The sequence below is a fragment of the Centroberyx affinis genome, unplaced genomic scaffold (assembly GCF_046629955.1).
Source record: "Centroberyx affinis isolate AG114_WGS23_722 - 3 ecotype Tasmania unplaced genomic scaffold, CSIRO-AGI_Caff_v1 ptg000192l_1, whole genome shotgun sequence".
In the NCBI taxonomy this organism is placed as follows: Eukaryota; Metazoa; Chordata; class Actinopteri; order Beryciformes; family Berycidae; genus Centroberyx; species Centroberyx affinis.
The window spans coordinates 63,050-82,500 of NW_027278885.1; the positions used below are offsets into that span (position 1 = coordinate 63,050).

The window sequence follows — 19,451 nt, forward strand, 5'->3', positions numbered from 1 at the left end:
CTATTCTATTCTATTATACCTGGTTCCCATATTCCATTCTATTCTATTCTATTCTATTCTACCCTGTTCCCATATTCTATTCTATTCTATTCTATTCTATTCTATTCCCATATTCTATTCTATTTACCTATGAGCAGCCCAGACTTGTTGGCAGACTAACCTGACTGACTGTATCTATTCTCAAACAAGGCTCGAGGCCACAGGCCTGACTCACCTGTCTGCAGTAAACAGTCGGGTTACAGTTACAGGCTGCAGCAGTCTGTGTGTCGTCGTCACACTCCTGCCTCTGTCAACTGTACGGAAATCTGAGCTTTTGGGCGGACAGTTGGGCAATCCCTCTTCCACTTCCTTCTCATTACGCCCATGCAATAGCAGCAACATGTTGCTGCCCAAAGTAAACTGTTGAAGTGAACTTCTGTCAAGCGTGGGAGTGAATAGTTGTTTTTCTCTCTCAACATGGGCGACTCGGACGCGGTCAGACCCGTAGTAAATCGCCGGAGAAGGGCTACTATCTCGGCGGGGAGAGGGGCGACTCTGCAGCCGATGAACGGGCGGTCTGCAGCGGCGAGTCCCAGCGCAGTGACCGCTGACGACAGCAAACCTGACGGCTGGGAACCAGCTCAGTCTAAAGCCAAGAACGAGAAAAAGAAACGGAGGAATGACCCAGGTTACAGGCTGAGGTGAGGGGGAAAAAGTTGTGAATGTGTTGTTCCGTTTGAGGCTTGTTTTGACCACAAATCTTGACACAATGCTAACACAATACGAACCACTGTCTTCCAACCAAGCAGTGGCTAGTATCTCGTTAGAAAACTGTCGCAGTAGTTTTTGTTTTCGTGTGCTGCTAAGAAAGGAAGGTTTATGTCAGGTCAGTGTAAATATCCATCTACACTTGGGGTCATGCCAAACAAGTTGCAGTAATTGTGCATTTGTGTTGGTTTTCTTTCTGTTTTCATTCATTCATTCATACTTTCATTCATAATCTAGTCTTTCATTCCTGTAGTGTCAGAATAAAGAAAAACTTGCAGTATCACGGGCACATGCACCAGGAGTTTGTCTGTGTGTGTAGTGTAATAGCCCAGTAACAGAAAATCTAATGTACCCCTTGTGGGCTGTTTCATCCAATGTGCCTTCCAAAACAAGGAATTCCTTCATCCAGGGGCGTAGCTAGGAATTCTGGGTCCTATACACAGGGGGAGACTCGGGCCTCCCCTCCACTTTCCCCTCCTCCCCACACCACCATTATTCCATATATGGCAAACTGTGTCTACACATCCACAACCCAAATACACATTCACACATTTACTGATCAATTATCAGAGTTTGGGTGCTACCCTGATAGCGCTAATCGGCTGTCATAAGCAAACTTTCACCAGAAGTCTCCCCTGTTCAAAATCTGATTTTGTTTGTTGTTTTAGTCTGCACAGGAAAAACCTTACAAATTTGATTCCCATTTGTCTTAGATAACACAACTGCTGCTGTGTCATATTTTTGAGAAAGTTTTATTTGTTTGCATTTTTGTAGATATCAACCAAACCTTGTTTAAACGCCAGAGCAGTGTGAAAGTATTAAGTATTAAATATTTATAAATATACACCTCCTGATTCATAGGTGGCCCCAGTGGCCCCTAACCCAATGCTTTACTCACTGGGCTATGTGTGACCATTGTAATATGCATTTACATAATATTCAGTCTGTATAACCATCTATCCTCCAATCCTTAGAGACTCAAGGATTAAACAGGTTTTCATCATCACCATCATTATTGGCAGCAGCACTATTATCATCATCATATACATTTTGTGACTTTTAAGAGTTAAATTTTCCCAGATTTTGGAAACGAATACCACTTATTTTTTTAAAACTCATATAGCAGCAAAGGTATTGCGACAGTCAGTAAAAGTTGGTCTTCTTTTGCTGATGTCATTGTTTCAACGTGGTTAAACATGGAGGCCAATGCTGGCCCATAGACAGTAACAATCTCTTTTTTCACCTCATATTCATCTTTTGATGTGTAATCCACATTACGCTGTAGATGAATCAAACGCTCATTTTCTTATTGACTGTTCATCCATTCGTCCCTGGATGTAGGAATCTGCTCAGTTCAACCAATTTGTCTTTGTGTCATCCATCCATCCATCCATCCATCCATTTCACTTTATTTCTCCAGTTGTCACCAGCTACAGGAGTCCCTACTGAGTTCAGCCAGTGGCTACAGCAACTACAGAGGAATCCTCAACTGGTGTGTTGTCATGCTGGTAAGACAAAAGAACACACACACACAAAGAAACACACACACACACATACGCATACACACAAATATACAGCTTACACAGTGAAAACAAACAGAGCAGAGGAGAGAAAACAAAAGGATTGCCTAGTGGTACAGTGAGGCAGAAAGAAAGAGAAACACATTGACAGTAACTCCCAATATAAAACCAAACAACAGGCCTGCACTGGGTCTGAATAAGGAGACTCTTTCATATTGAATTGGTCTAAGAAGGAGAGATTCACATCACTAGTGCAAACACATGTACACCACCTTTGTTTGTGGGAAAATCTCAAATCAACTACCGTATTTCCTCTAATAGTGACCGGTAGTCAATTAACAATCTGGGTCTCCGATAATGGCCGGGGGCGTGGTCGACACAAACAAATAAAGGCCGGCCCCAAATACAGGCCGGGGAAAAAACAAAGGAAACAAGCGTGAATTCACAATAGCTGCAACCACGTACTGTGCGGCTATAGGCCGCCAAAGGGTGGGGAAATTTTTGTGGACCAACCGACCGACAGAGCGAGCTATAGAGCTGCTGGTCGCAGCTAAAAACAATGGTGGATACCGGTAAACTCCTGGTGCCTGGCGGAAGTTTCTGGAGCATGCCGCCGTCGATTACTGTAATTATCATAATGCATTGCAGTAACAAAAAAACGGCTACCTAACGAACCCCAACAGAAACAGATCAGAAAACAAGGAGGCTTCGTACTAAAATATGAGCAAATATACTTATCAAACAGAGGGAATTAGAAATAAAGGCCTGTCTCTAATATAAGCCTGCTTCCAATAAAGGCCTGGTAGCCTCTGCAGTTGAGGTAAATAAAGGCCCGGGCCAATATTAGAGGAAATACGGTACATTCACTAGGGAAGTAAATCTCAACTTCTTAGACGATTCAATATGAATATTGATATATAGTTAGCGATTGGTTTCAGGAAAGATATCTCTGAGAAGGTCAACGATTCAATATGATCGCATTCATTTTTTGTGTGATCTGATAGGATAAGAATTAACGCAATATGGTACGATGCAATTTGATTCCATGCCATTAAGAGCAATGCCGAGTTTACTTGTTATGGTGTCCTTATTTTGACTCTGGTTGGGACTTTGAAACCTGGTAATCAACATTATCCAGCTAAGTGATTCAACATTATCCAAGCAACTGAAATTTATGACCAGTTGCACCTTTATTTATTACTCATCAAAGTGAAGCAGCATCAGTTAAATTCTGTTAGCTTTCTCTCGTCGTGTTTTAATTCACCACAGAACTCACTATAAAACAGAAAGAGAAAGCGGTCACCGAGCGGGTAATCCACCCGCATGGATTAATAGAATCAAATGAATTAAAATGAAATGAAATAAAGAAGAATTACTCCAGATCTTTCTATAAATACCCGCTCCTTTTCAGCAGCCTCAGCGCGTCTGATTCTGTGTCAGATGTGGTTGCCTGCCAGCTTAGACGCACTGCAAAAAATGAGAATCTTAGCAAAGGGTTTTATTTGGAATAGAGACTTATCAGGCCTGTTCCAAGATATTTTGAGGCAAATTGTGTTGCAGCACAGGCAGATGATTTTTTCTGGTCTCAAGAAATATTGCTTCTTTAATGAAACAATGATTTGTTTTAAGAAATAACCACAACATAAAAATCTTAAAACAGTCATTCAAGACACTTTTACTTGTTTTGCGTTTGAGTAAGCCCATCGAAACACCATAATATCATGAAACAGGTGATTTTTCTCAAAAACATCAATGTGCAAGTGCAGTAAAATGATTTAGTGTAAACCATAAGATTGACATGGTCTGAAGATGGGGTTCATGTCAAGCTCAACACCTTTTGCAGCTCTTCCTCCTCCTCTTTGCCCTGGAGAAGCGATAGAACAGGAGAGAAAGGGATAGGAGACGAGGCTAGCGAACGCTGCTTTCTGCTAATCCAGGCTTTGAACACAGATCGTTGTGTTCATCGCAGGAGGTTTTCCTTCATTCCCACTGAACTTCTGTCCCATCCCCAGGCATGGAGCCTTTGTGTCGGGTAATGAGATATTACAATCCATTTAGACGGAGGGAGAGAGGCGGAGAGATGAAAGGAATGAAAGGAGGAGGAGAGGAAGAGGATGAAAGGGGTGAGAAGAGGAATGAGGCGGGATATAGGGGGAGGCGGAAAAGAGGAAGGAGAAGCAGAAGGAGAGATGGGGAGAGTATAGAGGAGGGGAGATGGAAGGATGCTTTATTAAATTAAGATGAAAGAGGGAGAGAAAAGTAAATAGGGAGAGAGGAAGGAGAGATGCAGGGAAATGGAGGAAAGGAGAGAGGGGAACAAATGGACAGGGAGAGGAAAGGAGAGAAGTGACAAGAACAGATGATGAAGAGGAAAAGAAGAGAGAAAAGGAGTGGTTGAAGGGGATGAAAATGAAAGACAGGGAGACAGGGGAAGGTGAAAGAGGGAGACAAGTGGAGAAAGTAAAGAGGAGAATAAAGAAAGGATGGACAAAAAGGGAAATAATGAGAGAATGTATTAGCAGTTAACCCAGGATTTTCCAATTCAGCTGTGAGCATGTTCACATAAAAGGGGCGGGGTTTGTAGCCAATAGCCAATCACATTCAGCATGGACAGATTCAGAGCAGTGGATTTAAGATGAGATAAAACTATTGATCCCTGTGGGGAAATTAGGTCGTTGCAGTGGCAAAAGTAATATGAAATAGAATAAGGAAATAGAATGTAAGCACACAACTAAAATGAAGCAATAAAAATAGCAGAAACTAATAAAACAATGAAAAAAAGTTTATTACTGCCTTGTCATTGAGGCACAGTGGGCATAGTTTCAATTGATATAATATTGTGTCGTCACATTTCTGTGAAAAGATTTTTTATTCACAAAATCACCCTCATGTTCCCCCAAGGAAATCCTACGAAAGACTTTCATTCCACTTAACAGTAAATTTTATTCATTATTAATTACTATAAACTAATGTAAGCTACCTGCTGTTTGATAGAATCCCTCTTTTATAGCCAGAGTGGAACACTACAAACATTTATTATATCTCTGATAAAGTCTCTAAACACTGTCACCTTGCATCTTCTCCTATCTGTTAATTCAGTAGTTTCCCCTGTATAGTTCTTTTTATTACTTGTCTCACTCATTTGAGTTCAATGTTTCTGTTCATAAATGGTTTTGTAAATTACATTTTTGCAGTAAAGGTTATTTTAATAAAGTCCACAGGATCCTCTAGAAGTGGTGATGCCATTTTTCTAGAGAGTTGATTGGTGAGGATTTTTATGTTTAGATCCGAACAACCTACTCAAGTGCAAGTTAGGTGCAGCCTGAGTTATGGTGATATACCCCGCTTAAAAGTGAACCACCTTCATGACATCAGACGCTCAAGGTTAAACCTGAAGTTACCTTGCTAACCCCATAATCTAGCTTCGTACTATTACACGACTCCAGACTCTGTAGACTGAATATCTTTAACGCTTGCTTTGTGTTACAGATGCTGAGCAATGCTCGCCTCTTCTTAGAAAACCTGTTAAAGTAAGTAAACCTATATTATTTTGAAAAAGTATATTCATATTTATTATTCCTTTCCTATTTATTATTTCTAACAAATTACTACCAATTCTGTAATGGTGCTGATATGCAAATTATCACTTATCTTACTACTACTACTACTACTACTACAAAGTGTAAGTCATTCTTTCTTCGTGTCACATAATGTCTAAAATATAAAATAATACACAAATCATTTGCTAAGCATAAATCATTCATTTTGTTTTTTTCCTCATAAGATGAATGTGACAATACTGCTCTATGCCCTATGCATGAATTGACTGAATTGATTTAAAAGTGATTTGAATCCAGCCCTGCATATAAAGCTATGACACGTTTGTTTTTTCAGGTATGGTATTCTGGTGGACCCTATTCAGGTGATTTCCTTGTTTGTGAAGGATCCCTATAGCTGGCCAGCAGCATGCCTGGTAATCGGTAGGTACTCACTTAACAGGTTATAAAGCTGTACTGATTGGTTTCAGTCAACGTACTAGTGACGCAAAATTCACAAGTCCAAAATGTTGAATGTAATAGCAAAGGTGTAGCAAACAACACACTTCCTGTGATAAAGATGTAAAATGTCAAACTAAAACTGTCAAATTCCAGAGTATCCTCAACATTATGAATACTTGTGCTGACATCACAGAATCCAATGTTTCCCTTCATCATTTTAGCAGTGGTGGGAAACCACAACAAAAAGTCACCATTTAAAGATAATGTGAAAATGAAAAGACAACGACAACCTGAACTTGAACCAAAAATGGGACTAAAAAAAAGAATGGATGTTGAACCAAAACCAAAATGACCCCCAACCACCATAACTACAATAAATGATAAGGGAAATACTGGTGTCAGATGCTGCTTTGAGTAACTGAGTGTGTATACATTTAATAATAAAGTTAAATCTGGCCGTGTCCCTAAGTAATTATATTTAACCAGTTAACCAAAAAAAAACATGAATATGTATTTCATATGTATTATATGTATTAAAATCTCTTTTTTCTGGAAACAAATGAGAGCATTTAGCCAATCAGATGACATAATAGCTATGTGTAGTGGAACTGAACTTGTTTCAAGTTTTTCTTGAAACAGGTGGCGTGATCTGCCTTATTTCAAGACACGACTTGTTTTAAGACATACACAAATATGCTTACTTGTTTCTTTTATTCAGAGTTTTTCTGTATTTATTTTTATGGTTTATAGAAGCAAAAGTCTGCAGTGGCGCAGCTCACACTGTCTCTTGAGGGACAATTACCTGCCCTACATACTGCACACTGATACTGTGCTACTGTGCTGCGGAGGGAGGAAGAGGGAGAGAGATAGGAGGAAGGGGGGTGAGAGAGAGAGAGAGAGAGAGATATGGGTGCGGAAAGGAGGAGAGAAAGTGGTGCAGGTGAAGCATTAAGTGGAAGGTGGAGAGAGGTGAGGAGAGGCAGAGAAAGGGCTGGAGAGAGGGCAGGGATGAAGGGATGAAAAAAGAGAGGCACTGTAAAAGAGGGAGAGAGCAGATGAGTAGGGAAGGTAGAGAGGGACAGAGCTGACAACTACTGCATCAACGAAGGGCGAGAGGGGAGAGAGAGAGAGAGAGAAAGAGAGAGAGAGAGAGAGATGGATGGAGTTTGTGTAAATGACTGCACTGAGGACGGGTAAGAAGAGACAGGTGTGAATGGGAGTCTGTTTACAGTAGCATGGACAGTAAAGCATCTCATTCCCCGAGGACACCGAGTACTTTCAGAGTCACTGCGGCAACTTATACACACAGGCACACACGCACACACACACAGAGTAAATGACTAGTCTACACTTTATAGTAGCCTGCTGTAAAAGGGAAAAGTGATAGAACATCTCTGCAATGTATCAAAAAACGAGCAAGCAAAATGAGTAAAGTTTAGAACCCCGGCCTAGTAAACACTTAAATGGCCCACCCATGGGGGTTTTTTTCTGGCCACTTAAATGAAGATGGAAAATCTACAGTGAATGTTTCAGTTTTCCCTCATCTAAAGCATTTCATTGCAGTTGTCATTTCCTGCTCAGGGCTTCCAAATGACTTCCAATAGCCTTATGTTTGTCCCTTAATGTTGTTGCTGTTGTTTGCTCTTGGAGAGACCTCAATCTCCAGTGCCAGCACAAAATAAAAACCACGCTAGTGACAGTACTCTAAAGGAATCCTACGTGAGTCTGCTATCCAGGTACAAGGATGCAGGTGTCCACAAAAATGAAGTATAGTCTAATTTCATTGTTCATTTCATTTACAAAAGAAAAGTAAACTGCTACTGATCACTGATTTCCACATTTTAAAAGTAATTCGACATCACTTTTTTGATCAGTTGCTGTTTATTTTTTCATTTATGAGTGATGTTTTATGGGGTAAAAACCTGGATTTGTCATGTGGCATAAACAAGAGTTGGCCAAAGCAAGAGCTGCATCATTCTCTTTTGTTTAGAGTCACTATAACTTCAAGAATGATAATAGGATGTATGACACATTACTCAGTGGACGTGCTTTTCACACATATTTAATCCCCTCAAAAGCTACTCCATAGATACCTGATGTGAGGCTTTAACAGATGCTTAATTGTGCTGTTTGTCCTCATTAGATGCATGTACTGTATGTGCTCAGTAGTTGCTTAGTTGGTCTGTTTGTGAATAAATGTTCCACAGGCCTGTTTTCAAAAGAGACCAAAGTGGGAAATCAATTGCATTCTGTTTTCAGTTGCTATGCTGTTAAAAAAAAATACACAGTAGTAGTAGCACAGTATGCATATACCGTATATGATCTTGGGACAGCTCAGTCTTTGTGACCAAGAACAGGCCTCTTCTAAAGTTTGGTACAGCAGAGCCAACTGACTTTGTGGAGAAGGTTGTTTACATTGTAGTGGTAACAGTTATAACTCAGAAGACTTGCCCTGGGTACTCACATTGTCACATACGTTTGTCAGTTTATAAATTCATGTATTGCTCTACCAGTGTTCAAATATTCAGACCAGCATTACAACTTTCAGACTTGTCTATCTTTAATTATTATCTTACTTGCTGCCTCAACCTCTATGACAAAAACATACAAAGAACATACAGAGAGATTGTACCAACCATTCATGGTCACAATAATTAATTGAGTTGTTAAAGTGTGTACCTACGAGATTCATAAGACACTTTTGTGATTCTGTCATCTGTATACTCTGTACTCTACCCCTCCCCCTTAGTCATTATCATACCAGGATTTCAAGATGGCTGGAGCTGGGGCCATTGACCAGTTGACCAATTGGGTGGGGGTAGGACCTTCGTTGGCTGGGGATGGGTTTCACCTGTGATGGGTGGAAAACAGATTTAAATGATTCTAATGGCTGTAATGATTGGTTCAGCTCTGAGCAGCCATCAGCTGTGTTGTTGCCTCTTTTGTATAAAAAGAGGGTGCATTTAGGGAGGATTCATTCATTCATCTTGGCCTGAGCTTATCTGATGTTCTTACCTACCTATTAAAGTTAATCTTAGGGTAACCATCTAATCCTAAAACAACTTGGTATATCAAGGCTTCCCACTGAAAACCACAAGCCAAGCAAGAGGATATTTTGGATTCCAGCTGTACTGCTTTTCATTATTCATCTAGTGAGAAAATGGCCACCAGACTGTCTCTCCCAGAGGAGGATCTGTCCTGTCCCGTGTGCTACAACATCTTCAAAGATCCTGTTCTTCTTCATTGTAGCCACAGCTTCTGCAGAGCCTGCCTAAAGAGGTACTGGACCGAGAGGAGAGCTCGGGAATGTCCAGTTTGCAGGAAAAGATCCTCACTGAGGGAACCGCCAAGGAATCTGGCCCTTAGGAACCTGTGTGAGGCTTACTCACAAGGGCAAAATCAGAGAGCTTTTACAGGGGCTGAGGTGCTCTGCGGTCTGCATGGTGAAACACTTGAGAACTTCTGTCTGAATGACCATCAGCCAGTGTGCCTTGTCTGTCAGGACTCAAAAAGCCACACAGAACACAGATTCAGACCCATCAACAAAGCTGCTGTGGAGCTCAAGGGCTTAGCTTGGTCTAATCACAAGGCCTTGTTGTGCAAGCGTGGGGACTTTGAGGGATTTTTAGTGACCTGCAATGAAATAGCAGAACACATTAAGGTCCAGGCTGAGCACTCAGAGAAGAAGATCAGGCAGGAGTTTAGGAAGCTTCACCAGTTTCTGCATGAGGAAGAGAGGGCCATGGTGGCTGCACTGAGGGAGGAAGAACAGCAGAAGAGCTGTGCGATGGAGGAGAACATTCAGTGTTTGAGAAGAGAGATACTAAACCTCTCAGACAAAATCCGAACCACAGAGGAGGCGATGAGAGTTCATGAAGACATGACATCTCCCGAGCATAAGATCTCGTTCCTCCAGGAGTACAAGGCCATAATAAAAGAAATGGAGCTCCCACTGTATGATCCACCGGAGGTCACTGGAGCTCTGATAGACGTGCCCAAACACATTGGCAACCTGACGTTCAGAGTGTGGGAGAAAATGAAGGAGAAGTTTGCATCCTACACCCCCGTGATTCTAGACCCCAACACTGCAGACTGCAGTCTCCTCCTATCTGAGGATCTCACCAGTGTCTCATTCATAGGTTATGAGGATAAACAGATGCTTCCTCACAACCCAGAAAGGTTTGAGTGTCCTGGAGTCATGGGCTCTAAGGGCTTTGACTCAGGAACTCACAGCTGGGACGTTGAGGTTGGAGACTGTGAGTACTGGGAAGTAGGTGTAGCAGCTGCGGATATTGACCGGTACGATCAGCTGGCAGGTGGACGATGGATGATCCAACTTGATCAAGGGGAGTACAAAGTATTGTCCAGGCCAGATGAGAGTTTAGACACTTTGAGCTTCCTGGAAACAGAGTTGGGGAGGCCTCTGGGAATCACCCGCAAACCCCGGAAAATCCGAGTGCATCTGGATTATGACGGTGGATCTATGCTGTTCACTGATATTGAGACCCAGGAGGTGCTACACCGTTTTGATGACACATTCACTGAGAAAGTGTTTCCCTACATCGGTAACAGCTGCCCCCTCCACCCTGTGAGGGTGATGCCAACAGGACCTCTGTGAGAGTGGAATAGAGTGAGGCGGATAGGGACACTGAATACTGAAATTAACTTCTCTGATTCTCTTCTCTCATTATCATTCATGTTATTCTCGAGGTCCAGGACAGTCCCTATAATTTAATGAACACATTTCTCTGCCAAAGTTAGAAATCAAGACTTGATATCATCCCAATTTACAACTTTCAGAATTTTCTTGAAAGATTTGGTCTTGTAAATGAACTGTTTTTTTGACTGCTTTAGTCTCTTTAACTCAGAACTGTGTTGTGGCTCGAAAGATGTATTCTTATTTTACTGCATTTATTGACAAATAAAAAGTGTCTGAAACATTTATCTTGGTTGTAACAAGAAATCACCCCTGCGATATCTTTTGACATTGGAAACGCTCTTGACAAAATGACACAAGACTTCAGTAGCAACTGTTAAATTCACATCTAATGCTCCCCCAAAAACACCCAATCCATCATTGCAAGTTTGTGCAGTAACTGTCAAATCAAGATTAAAGGTTTCCTCAGCTGTTTCTCCACACTCTGTAAAGTTACAAATTCATTAAATCCTGGCAGGGTTGTGTGCTTTTCATGAACCATGAAAAACAGCCTTGTTTTTAGCTCGACTACAATGCGTTTTTGAGTTTCCCTAATTGGTTTTAAAAAGGTTTCATAAACACAAGGGTTGTGGAATTTTCTCAGCCATAGAGGAGCATGTAATCCATTTGGAATTAAAACATGAAAATCACCAAAATATGAGGTTTTCACCTGACAGTGACAATATACAGTATAACACCTTATCTGCAGTCATCTCATGAAGCTGATTTTATTAATTTGTCTCCATACTTTCCCAGTCTCAACTAACATATTTCATACCAATAACTTAACCTTTCAGAATCACCAACTCAACATGTTGTAGTTATGTGCTCTGATAGGTAATACCCAGCATTAGTAGTCGGCTATCAAATTACTGTCCGGCGATACTGCCTAGTTGTTCAGGTTAACTCCAAATTATGACTAAACCCAATGAGATGGCAAAAGCAGCGCCATATTTTGCATAATTGTAATAAATGTTTCCTGGTATGTTCTTGAATTACAGACTATCCTACTGTATCTCCTAGCAGATTCAGATGAAGATATGCAGCCAGCTGTTGTTATGGAAATGCTATAAATGACACAAAAACGTTGTTGTTTCAGGCTAGTTGACGTCAACAGTTACAAATATGCTCAGTGCAAATGCATCTTATGTCAATCATGTCAAAGCATAACTCTGCACTTTCTGCTGCTGTTGATGATAGGACTTTGTGAAAGACACAAATCAAGTTTGGTCTTACTCCTGTTACAATATCATTGCAGATTCTGTGATCTGAATGTCTCCTTGCTATGGCTCACATATCAAGATTTACCCAAAGATTTGTGTTAAAACTGTCATCCATAATTACTGTAAGCTCTACCACGTTTGGGGTCAGGGAGGTGTTTTGAATAGTTTTACCAATAAAACTTGGATACTGGTTCTGAGAGATACCTAGTAGCCATGTGTATAGTGCCCTCCAGAATTGCAGGTACTTTCACTCAAGTGAAGAAGAGTAATGAGCTATATTCTCTGCCCGGAAAGTCAAAATGACATAATTTCATAAGCAGTTCCTCAGTAAGAGTTTTTTTTCCAGTATGAGAGACATATTTTCCTGGATATTGTAGCTGTTGGTACACTTTTATGCAAAGCTAGTCCTCTGCATTTTTTCTTTCTCAGGAATTTAGCTTGCATTCATTATGCTGTAGCTGCTTCTTGATCATGAGGCTTATGAGACGTTCCTTGGAGATGCTTTGTACAGCTTATTCCACAACCTCTTGGATTGAATACATAGTGCATAATACTTCTCCCTGGAATACCCACTACAAAATATGCTCACAACATGTAATTGAAGATTATCTCTCAGAAATAAAGACAAATTATTAAATGTTTTTGTCCAGTTGATACATGTATTATTGACATCCATTTTGGATCAGTAATGGCTTGGCTTGGTCACATTTTTACACACGGGACAAGACCAGCTGTCACTGACAATAAATATTTAAAACAAAATGGGGATATGAGGTTTGTGTGTGTGTGTGTGTGTGTGTGTGTGTGTGTGTGTGTGTGTGTGTGCGCACGCTTGCATGTGTGTGAGCCCTGTCACTCTGGTATCTAGCAGTTGGTGTGTGCTGTGCAACACATATGCCCTGTTAGTGCTGGCTCATTTCTTTCATAGGCTGCTGCTGTGTATGCATGTGAGGGTTTGTGATTATGTGTGTGTGTGTATGAGTGTGTGTGTGTGTGTGTGTGTGTGTGTCAGCATCGTCTTGTTAACAGGACAGGTGGTTGACCCTACTAGTCTCTCATCAATTTAAGCTTAATTCACTTCTTAATTCACATCTCTCGGTCCTCAAGCATTGTCAATGAATGTGAAATTGAAACAGATGGATTGGTGTTCAGTGTCTGTTCTGCTTCATATGTCATATAGAACTTGTTTGCAGCTGCCAGATGAAATCAGATTTCTTTTTCACTATGTATGTCACACAGATTGAAACTTAGCGTACTAAGCAGAAAAAAGCCAAATGGTATCTAATGTTTGTGTGCCTTCTCTCATTTCTTGTCTCCAAGAGAACAAGATTGTGTCAGATTCCAGAGACATGAGGCTTATTTAACCTTTTCAGACTGGGACCCTCTGGGACTTGGCTCATACTCCTGTCCTATAGGGACCGATCAGAAGTGGGCCTGTGAGGGAAAATAAATAAATAAAAAAAACCTTAGTGTAATGTAATATTGTTTCAGAAGAACTGACAAGTCTCTCTTATTGTCTTTCACAGTGTCCAATGTGTTCATTCTGGTGGCTCTCTACACAGAAAGGCAGCTGTCAAAGGTGAGTTGATAAGCACTGTCTTCTCTAAGCATTAAAGCACACTCTGGCTTTTAACTGGGCTGTAAGACAGCGCTCTCACATTTCCTGTTTGTTTACTCAGCGCCACCTTGTCAGGGTGTTCAGAGTTCACTGTGGGCAAGGAGTCAAGGAGTAGGTGTGGCATTAAATGTCTGTGAATGGACAACATTGAACAACATGCAACAACCTTTATATTTGTATACTGTACACACGGAGGGGATTATTTTTTCTAAAACTGTAATACTGACAGTTCATTGACATTTTCCCCCCCATCGCATCTGCAAAAATTTAATGAGAAAATCTGAATTTTTCACATGAGGATGGAACATACGCTTTTTAGAACTTTACTAGACCATCATAACTTAAAATGTAGTACTGTTTTACTCTATGGATAATAATCGTTACAAATGTAAACATATACTTGGAAAACTCATGTTTAGCTGTCCTGTCCCTGTTAGTGCTTTTATCAAAAACTCACTGAGTGAATAAAATCTTCAGTCCATTAAATCACAGTGTAAAAAAAGACAGAAGCAGGGCAACAGTGGTTGAAAATGGAGCATCATACTGTAATTGCAGATTTAATGTAAAAGCTCCCTCCCTCTCTCTGTCCAGGGTTCATTCAGGGAACGTGTGGGGTTGCTGGTCCACTGTATTAACCTGTCAATCATCTTATGCTTCCCTGCTGCTGTGGTCCTATTGGTCCCCTCCATGACTCCAGGTAAAATGTTCCTTACCATTAACAAATAAACTGCAGCCTTACCACTGACCACCCAGTTACTAGCAGACAGCCCATTGTTCTAGTCCACTACATGTGTTTTTCTGCTGCTGTGCTACAACTGGTTCTCTCTATATCTTCAGATAGATATAAGCTGTACTTTTAAACTTCTCACAAACTTAACTAAGTAGCTGCATCATTAGGGGTGGCAGTAGTCTAAATTAGCTGGGCTTCAGAACAAGAAACGCTAAAGGGCCCTTAAGCAAGCCACCCACATTCCTGAAATGCTCCTGTAGAGCTGCTCATTACAGTATTGTAGTAGAAGTAGCAGTAGTAGTCCTAGCAATGTGTGTGTGTGTGTGTGTGTGTGTGTGTGTGTGTGTGTGTGTGTGTGTGTGTGTGTGTGTGTGTGTGTGTGTGTGTGTGTGCATGTGAGACAGAGTCCCTCCCAGCAACTACTCCATGAAGCCTTAATTGTACATAACAAAGTGTGTGTAATTAACTTCCCTGGCTAAATAAGAATCAATAAGAAAAATACTACTTCATTCATTTGGCTGCACTGGTCCTTCCAGCCTCCTCCATGACTCCAGGGAAATGCCATTGAACTACGAATAACATCGCAATAGTTCCTACTACCTTTTGTATTGGCTATTTACTTTTTACTGCATAAGAAAAACTAATTTATAGGAAAGTGTTGCATTGATTTCTAGAAAATACACAGTTAAACTTGGGCTACTGCCAATATGAACCTTCAGTACCTATTGATAAGATTGTTTTTTGATAGGTAATGGAGAAGGTGTTTCTAAGAAAGTGTAATCAAGTTGCACTGTTATCATCCTAAACCTCTGACTAACTAAAATGTAGCTACTTTAACTAAGTAATAGAAGAGGTGTTTTTAAATAATTCAGATGTGATTTCTAAGTATGTACTTACATAGTTACAGTTCTAATTACTTGGTAATTTACTATTTTTGGAGAAGGAAGAATAAAGCGCATACCTATTTACTATTTTTACCAAATATTTTCCTGGTAAATACCTGGTAGTAGGGGTACTGTACAAGGAAGAGTTACTACTTTTTTGCTCAGTGTGCCAAATAGCAAAGAACAAAGAAAAAAAATATTTTTTTGAAAATTTCTTATACAACTGGATCACTAGCCATTAATTGATGCAGGAATAGCTAACATTATAGCTATATGAATAAAATAGAAAATAATATAAAGGTATAAACGATTAAGAGGACATTCATATCCTTGACCTTCAAAGAAACAGCTGACCAGTTTCATAGTGTGGTGAAATAAATCTCTCATACAGGGTCATAATTGGAGTCTGTTAGTGCTAATGGCACCAGTTGGTCATGACTGGATTACATCCAGTTGGCCTTGAGATTAGAGGAGAGGAGAGAAGAGGAGAGGAGAGGAAAAGAGAGGGGAGGAGAGGAGTGGAGAGGAGAGGAGAGGAGAGGAGAGGAGAGGGGAGGAGAGGAAAAGAGAGGGGAGGAGAGGAGAGAGGAGGGTAAAGTAAGATGCCAAGGTGGGTGTGGTTTACAGTATGGGGTTGTCCAAGGGTCACTTTCTCCTGTCTTCATCAGGCTGCCTGACAGACAACATGGCTGCCCTCCACAGACCACACAATACAGCCCATCATAAATGACTATACTGTACATGATAAACCAGCATACTATATTTTGCATGAAAACACTTGAAGGGTTTCATTCCATAACACTATACTGTACATCTATTTTTGAACAAATAAAAACAATTACCTGATGTACATCGTTTTATATTTGACAAACGCGGATAATTATTATCCTCTAAAATGTTACTCTTTGGTAATTAAGGGGCTCAAGAAAGCTAATAACATTCAGTAACATTTAATAGGAAATTTTATTGTCACGTCAGCAATCATTTTGTCAGATGCACATGTTTTCAAATGGTCTCATTTTAGAACAAAGTGATTCCCTAAGATTTGATTTTTCCAAACAATGCATACTCCTATTGTGATGGGTACTGAACCAGCAACCTTTGAGTTACTAGCCATCCTCTCTTCCCCCAGGCCAACCTGCCACCTTTATGCTAAATATATGTAGTACCTTGACTTGTAGCATGGCTATCATTGTATACACTCTTCCACTCCATAACTTGTAATGAACTTGAAAACTTAAAATTGTTCACTGCCAAGGTCACATCTGTCATTTAGCCCACAAAAACGACACAGCAGGAGTATTTCATGTCGTTAAGGTAATATATTTAGCTCAGATAACAGCGAGCTTTCTGGCATAGCCTCATTCCTTAGACCTTTATTCTAAGTTTCTGTTGGGACGCATCTCATTTTACACTGATCATGAGACAGATGGTGGGTTTATAGTGTACGTAACGGTGTTAATGATATTTTGGTTGTCATTCCTCTTCCACAGCAAGACTTTCATTCTTTCAAAGTTCAATCCATTCTCATTATAAGAGGCTTGCTGTGTTGCTTCTCTTTGCTTCTTCCATTCACTTTATTCTCCTCTCCTCTCCTCTCCTCTCCTCTCCTCTCCTCTCCTCTCCTCTCCTCTCCTCTCCTCTCCTCTCCTCCCTTCTCTCCTCTCCTCTCCTCTCCTCTTCTCTCTCTCTCTCCTTCTCTTCTCTTCTCCTTTCCTCTCCTTCTTTTCTCCTCTCCTCTCCTCTCCTCTCCTCTCATCTGTTCTCTCGCTGGGAGGTGAAGGAGTAAAGGAGTCAGTCCATCTGTCTGTCTGTTCTCCTCTCAGCGCCGCTGTTCACACAGGAAGGGCAATGACAGAGGGCAGGTGTGTGTGTGTGTGTGTGTGTGTGTGTGTGTGTGTGTGTTGTGTGTGTGTGAGCTGGGAAATAACACTGGAAAGGCACTCTGCTTATGCAACCAGTATTCAGCCATGGTACCTGAAGTGGAGTGCAAGAATGTGATACCAAGCTTAATTTCAAATTTTATTGAATTTCTTCTGAGGGTTTTGAGAGCTCTTTTCAGCTGGTGGAGGAAGCTGTTAGCTACTGTCTGCTGCCATTATTTCATTATTTCCACTGCTTTTGATGTGCTTGACTGTGTACACATCTGCTGCAAGGGATTTCTTAAGCTGTCTAGGCTGAGAATTACAAAATAGCAAAATTAGTAAGTGAAAATACAAAACAGCAAGGAAATACAACGCACAGACCATCATGTTACTTCCTGGGTAGCGTTGCTGCCAGTCTCTTCTTATGCCTGTTAATAGCACAAAGTTATCAGTTCATACTAGGGGTGTGTATCTCTCTTTCTTAGACCGAGTCGATATGCATCTTGATACAGAATCAACGATTCAATGAACCTAAGATACATTTTAAGCTGCCAACAATTTAATATGATTCAACTCAGTCCTTTGTTGATGCAATCCGATGCGGTGTGATATGATGCAATAAGATGGACTTTTCAGTGAAGTGCAGCAGGTGTATAAACCTCTCATTCTCTATCATGCTATACGGTCACACACACATAAAGAGTGCAATGGCTTCAGGAATCCATTTTGACGGTGCAGGGCTGTTGGCGCGTGAAGCATTGAAGAACATTTTGATACGTTTGTATGTGTCCACACTTGCAATTTATAGTGTTTGGTGCGTTGTATATTTGCTCTCCGTCAGTCAACATCCTTGACGAAACAATGGGCAGAGCAGCATGGAAGGTAGGGGAGAGAGTTTGTTTTCTTTGAGCGAGGGGCAGGAGGACATGTGACATGAACCTTCACTGGCAGAGACAAGCATATGGACTCAGAGGGAGAGAAACATACAAGGAGTAAATCGTGAGCTTAGAATTATAAGGTTCTATCTGCCTTCAGGATAGTTCTGAGATATTGAGCTTCAAATTTTTCAGCATCCATTGAGTTAAATGGAGATGGGTCCTTTTGTTTTAGAAATTACAGACTCAAAAATCATTATTTTCAAAAAATAACACCACACATATGTCAACAGGCACTCATAGAATAGGTTCATGTGACTAACTCAGTTTTGACAAAAAGGTCAGATAGAACCTTATAATACCAAGGTCACGAAATTACATTATTATGTGCTAGAATAGTAGTGAACTTTTCCAATAGAGAGAAACCCGCATCTATTCAGCTGCAGTTCCCTCTCAACTTTTACCCGATACAAGCTGTTTGAATCAATGCAGCTGTATCTTAGACGCTACATTTTCAGTAGTATTATGTCTTTCTCTACCCATTGGGGAGCAAGTTTGAATCTGTTCTGCAGCCAGCATTGCCAGGCCCAGGTGGGTCAGGTCACATGAGCTGCTGACATACCTCTAATTTGGCATATTTTCAGTCCAGTGAAATGGAAGTGTGGATCTTAGACATGAACCTGGCGATTTGAAAGCAAACTGAGAGCTTATTTGTGTGTCTCCATCCGAATGAGCCACATAATTCTGAAGTGTTGACTGTTTTGTAAAAGAAAAGGTAATTGTTTCTCACAAAGATCCACCAGTAGTTTCTGTTGTTGCAAGTATTCACTGCTACGCTATATTGTTGTGGGTGGTAATGAGTGTGCCTGCGCTACATCAACCACAACAACAACAACCCAACATGGCAGGTAGAGGAGGGCAGAGGGAGTTCGGTTTCACAGATTTCCAACTTTCCAACTTCCACAACAGAGAGCCTTGGTGAAGACGAGACGCTGGCCGTGTGTGTGCACCTCTCGCCTTCACCAAGGTAACATTTATTTATTTGTTTTTACCCCACCTTTTTGCATCTTCCGCTCTCTGTTGTTGGAAGTTGGAAAGTGAAATACTTATAAAACAGAGAATGTTGGTGGATATCCGTGAGACTGTTGCTTTTTTCAGAATTATTTGGCTCATTCGGATGAGACACTCATCTCTCACTTTGCTTTCAAATCAGCACGTCTCAGATCCAAACATACATTGACGTTACATTGAACTGAAATGGGGCCGTGCCAAATTAGCATCCGAGGTACGTCAGC

General features: G+C 40.8%; 1 protein-coding gene across 1 annotated transcript in view; it reads left to right on the forward strand.

Annotated features, from left to right (window-relative positions):
• The first annotated feature begins 376 nt into the window (after window positions 1-376).
• LOC139659580 (diacylglycerol O-acyltransferase 1-like) overlaps window positions 377-19,451 on the forward strand; it is a 27,388-nt gene continuing 8,313 nt past the window's right edge. Inside the window, exons 1-6 of the mRNA XM_071537894.1 lie at window positions 377-680; window positions 2,168-2,255; window positions 5,757-5,797; window positions 6,162-6,247; window positions 13,711-13,763; window positions 14,394-14,499. Coding sequence (XP_071393995.1) covers window positions 457-680; window positions 2,168-2,255; window positions 5,757-5,797; window positions 6,162-6,247; window positions 13,711-13,763; window positions 14,394-14,499 — 598 coding nt within the window. The 5' untranslated portion in view covers window positions 377-456. The remainder of the gene's footprint in view (window positions 681-2,167; window positions 2,256-5,756; window positions 5,798-6,161; window positions 6,248-13,710; window positions 13,764-14,393; window positions 14,500-19,451) is intronic.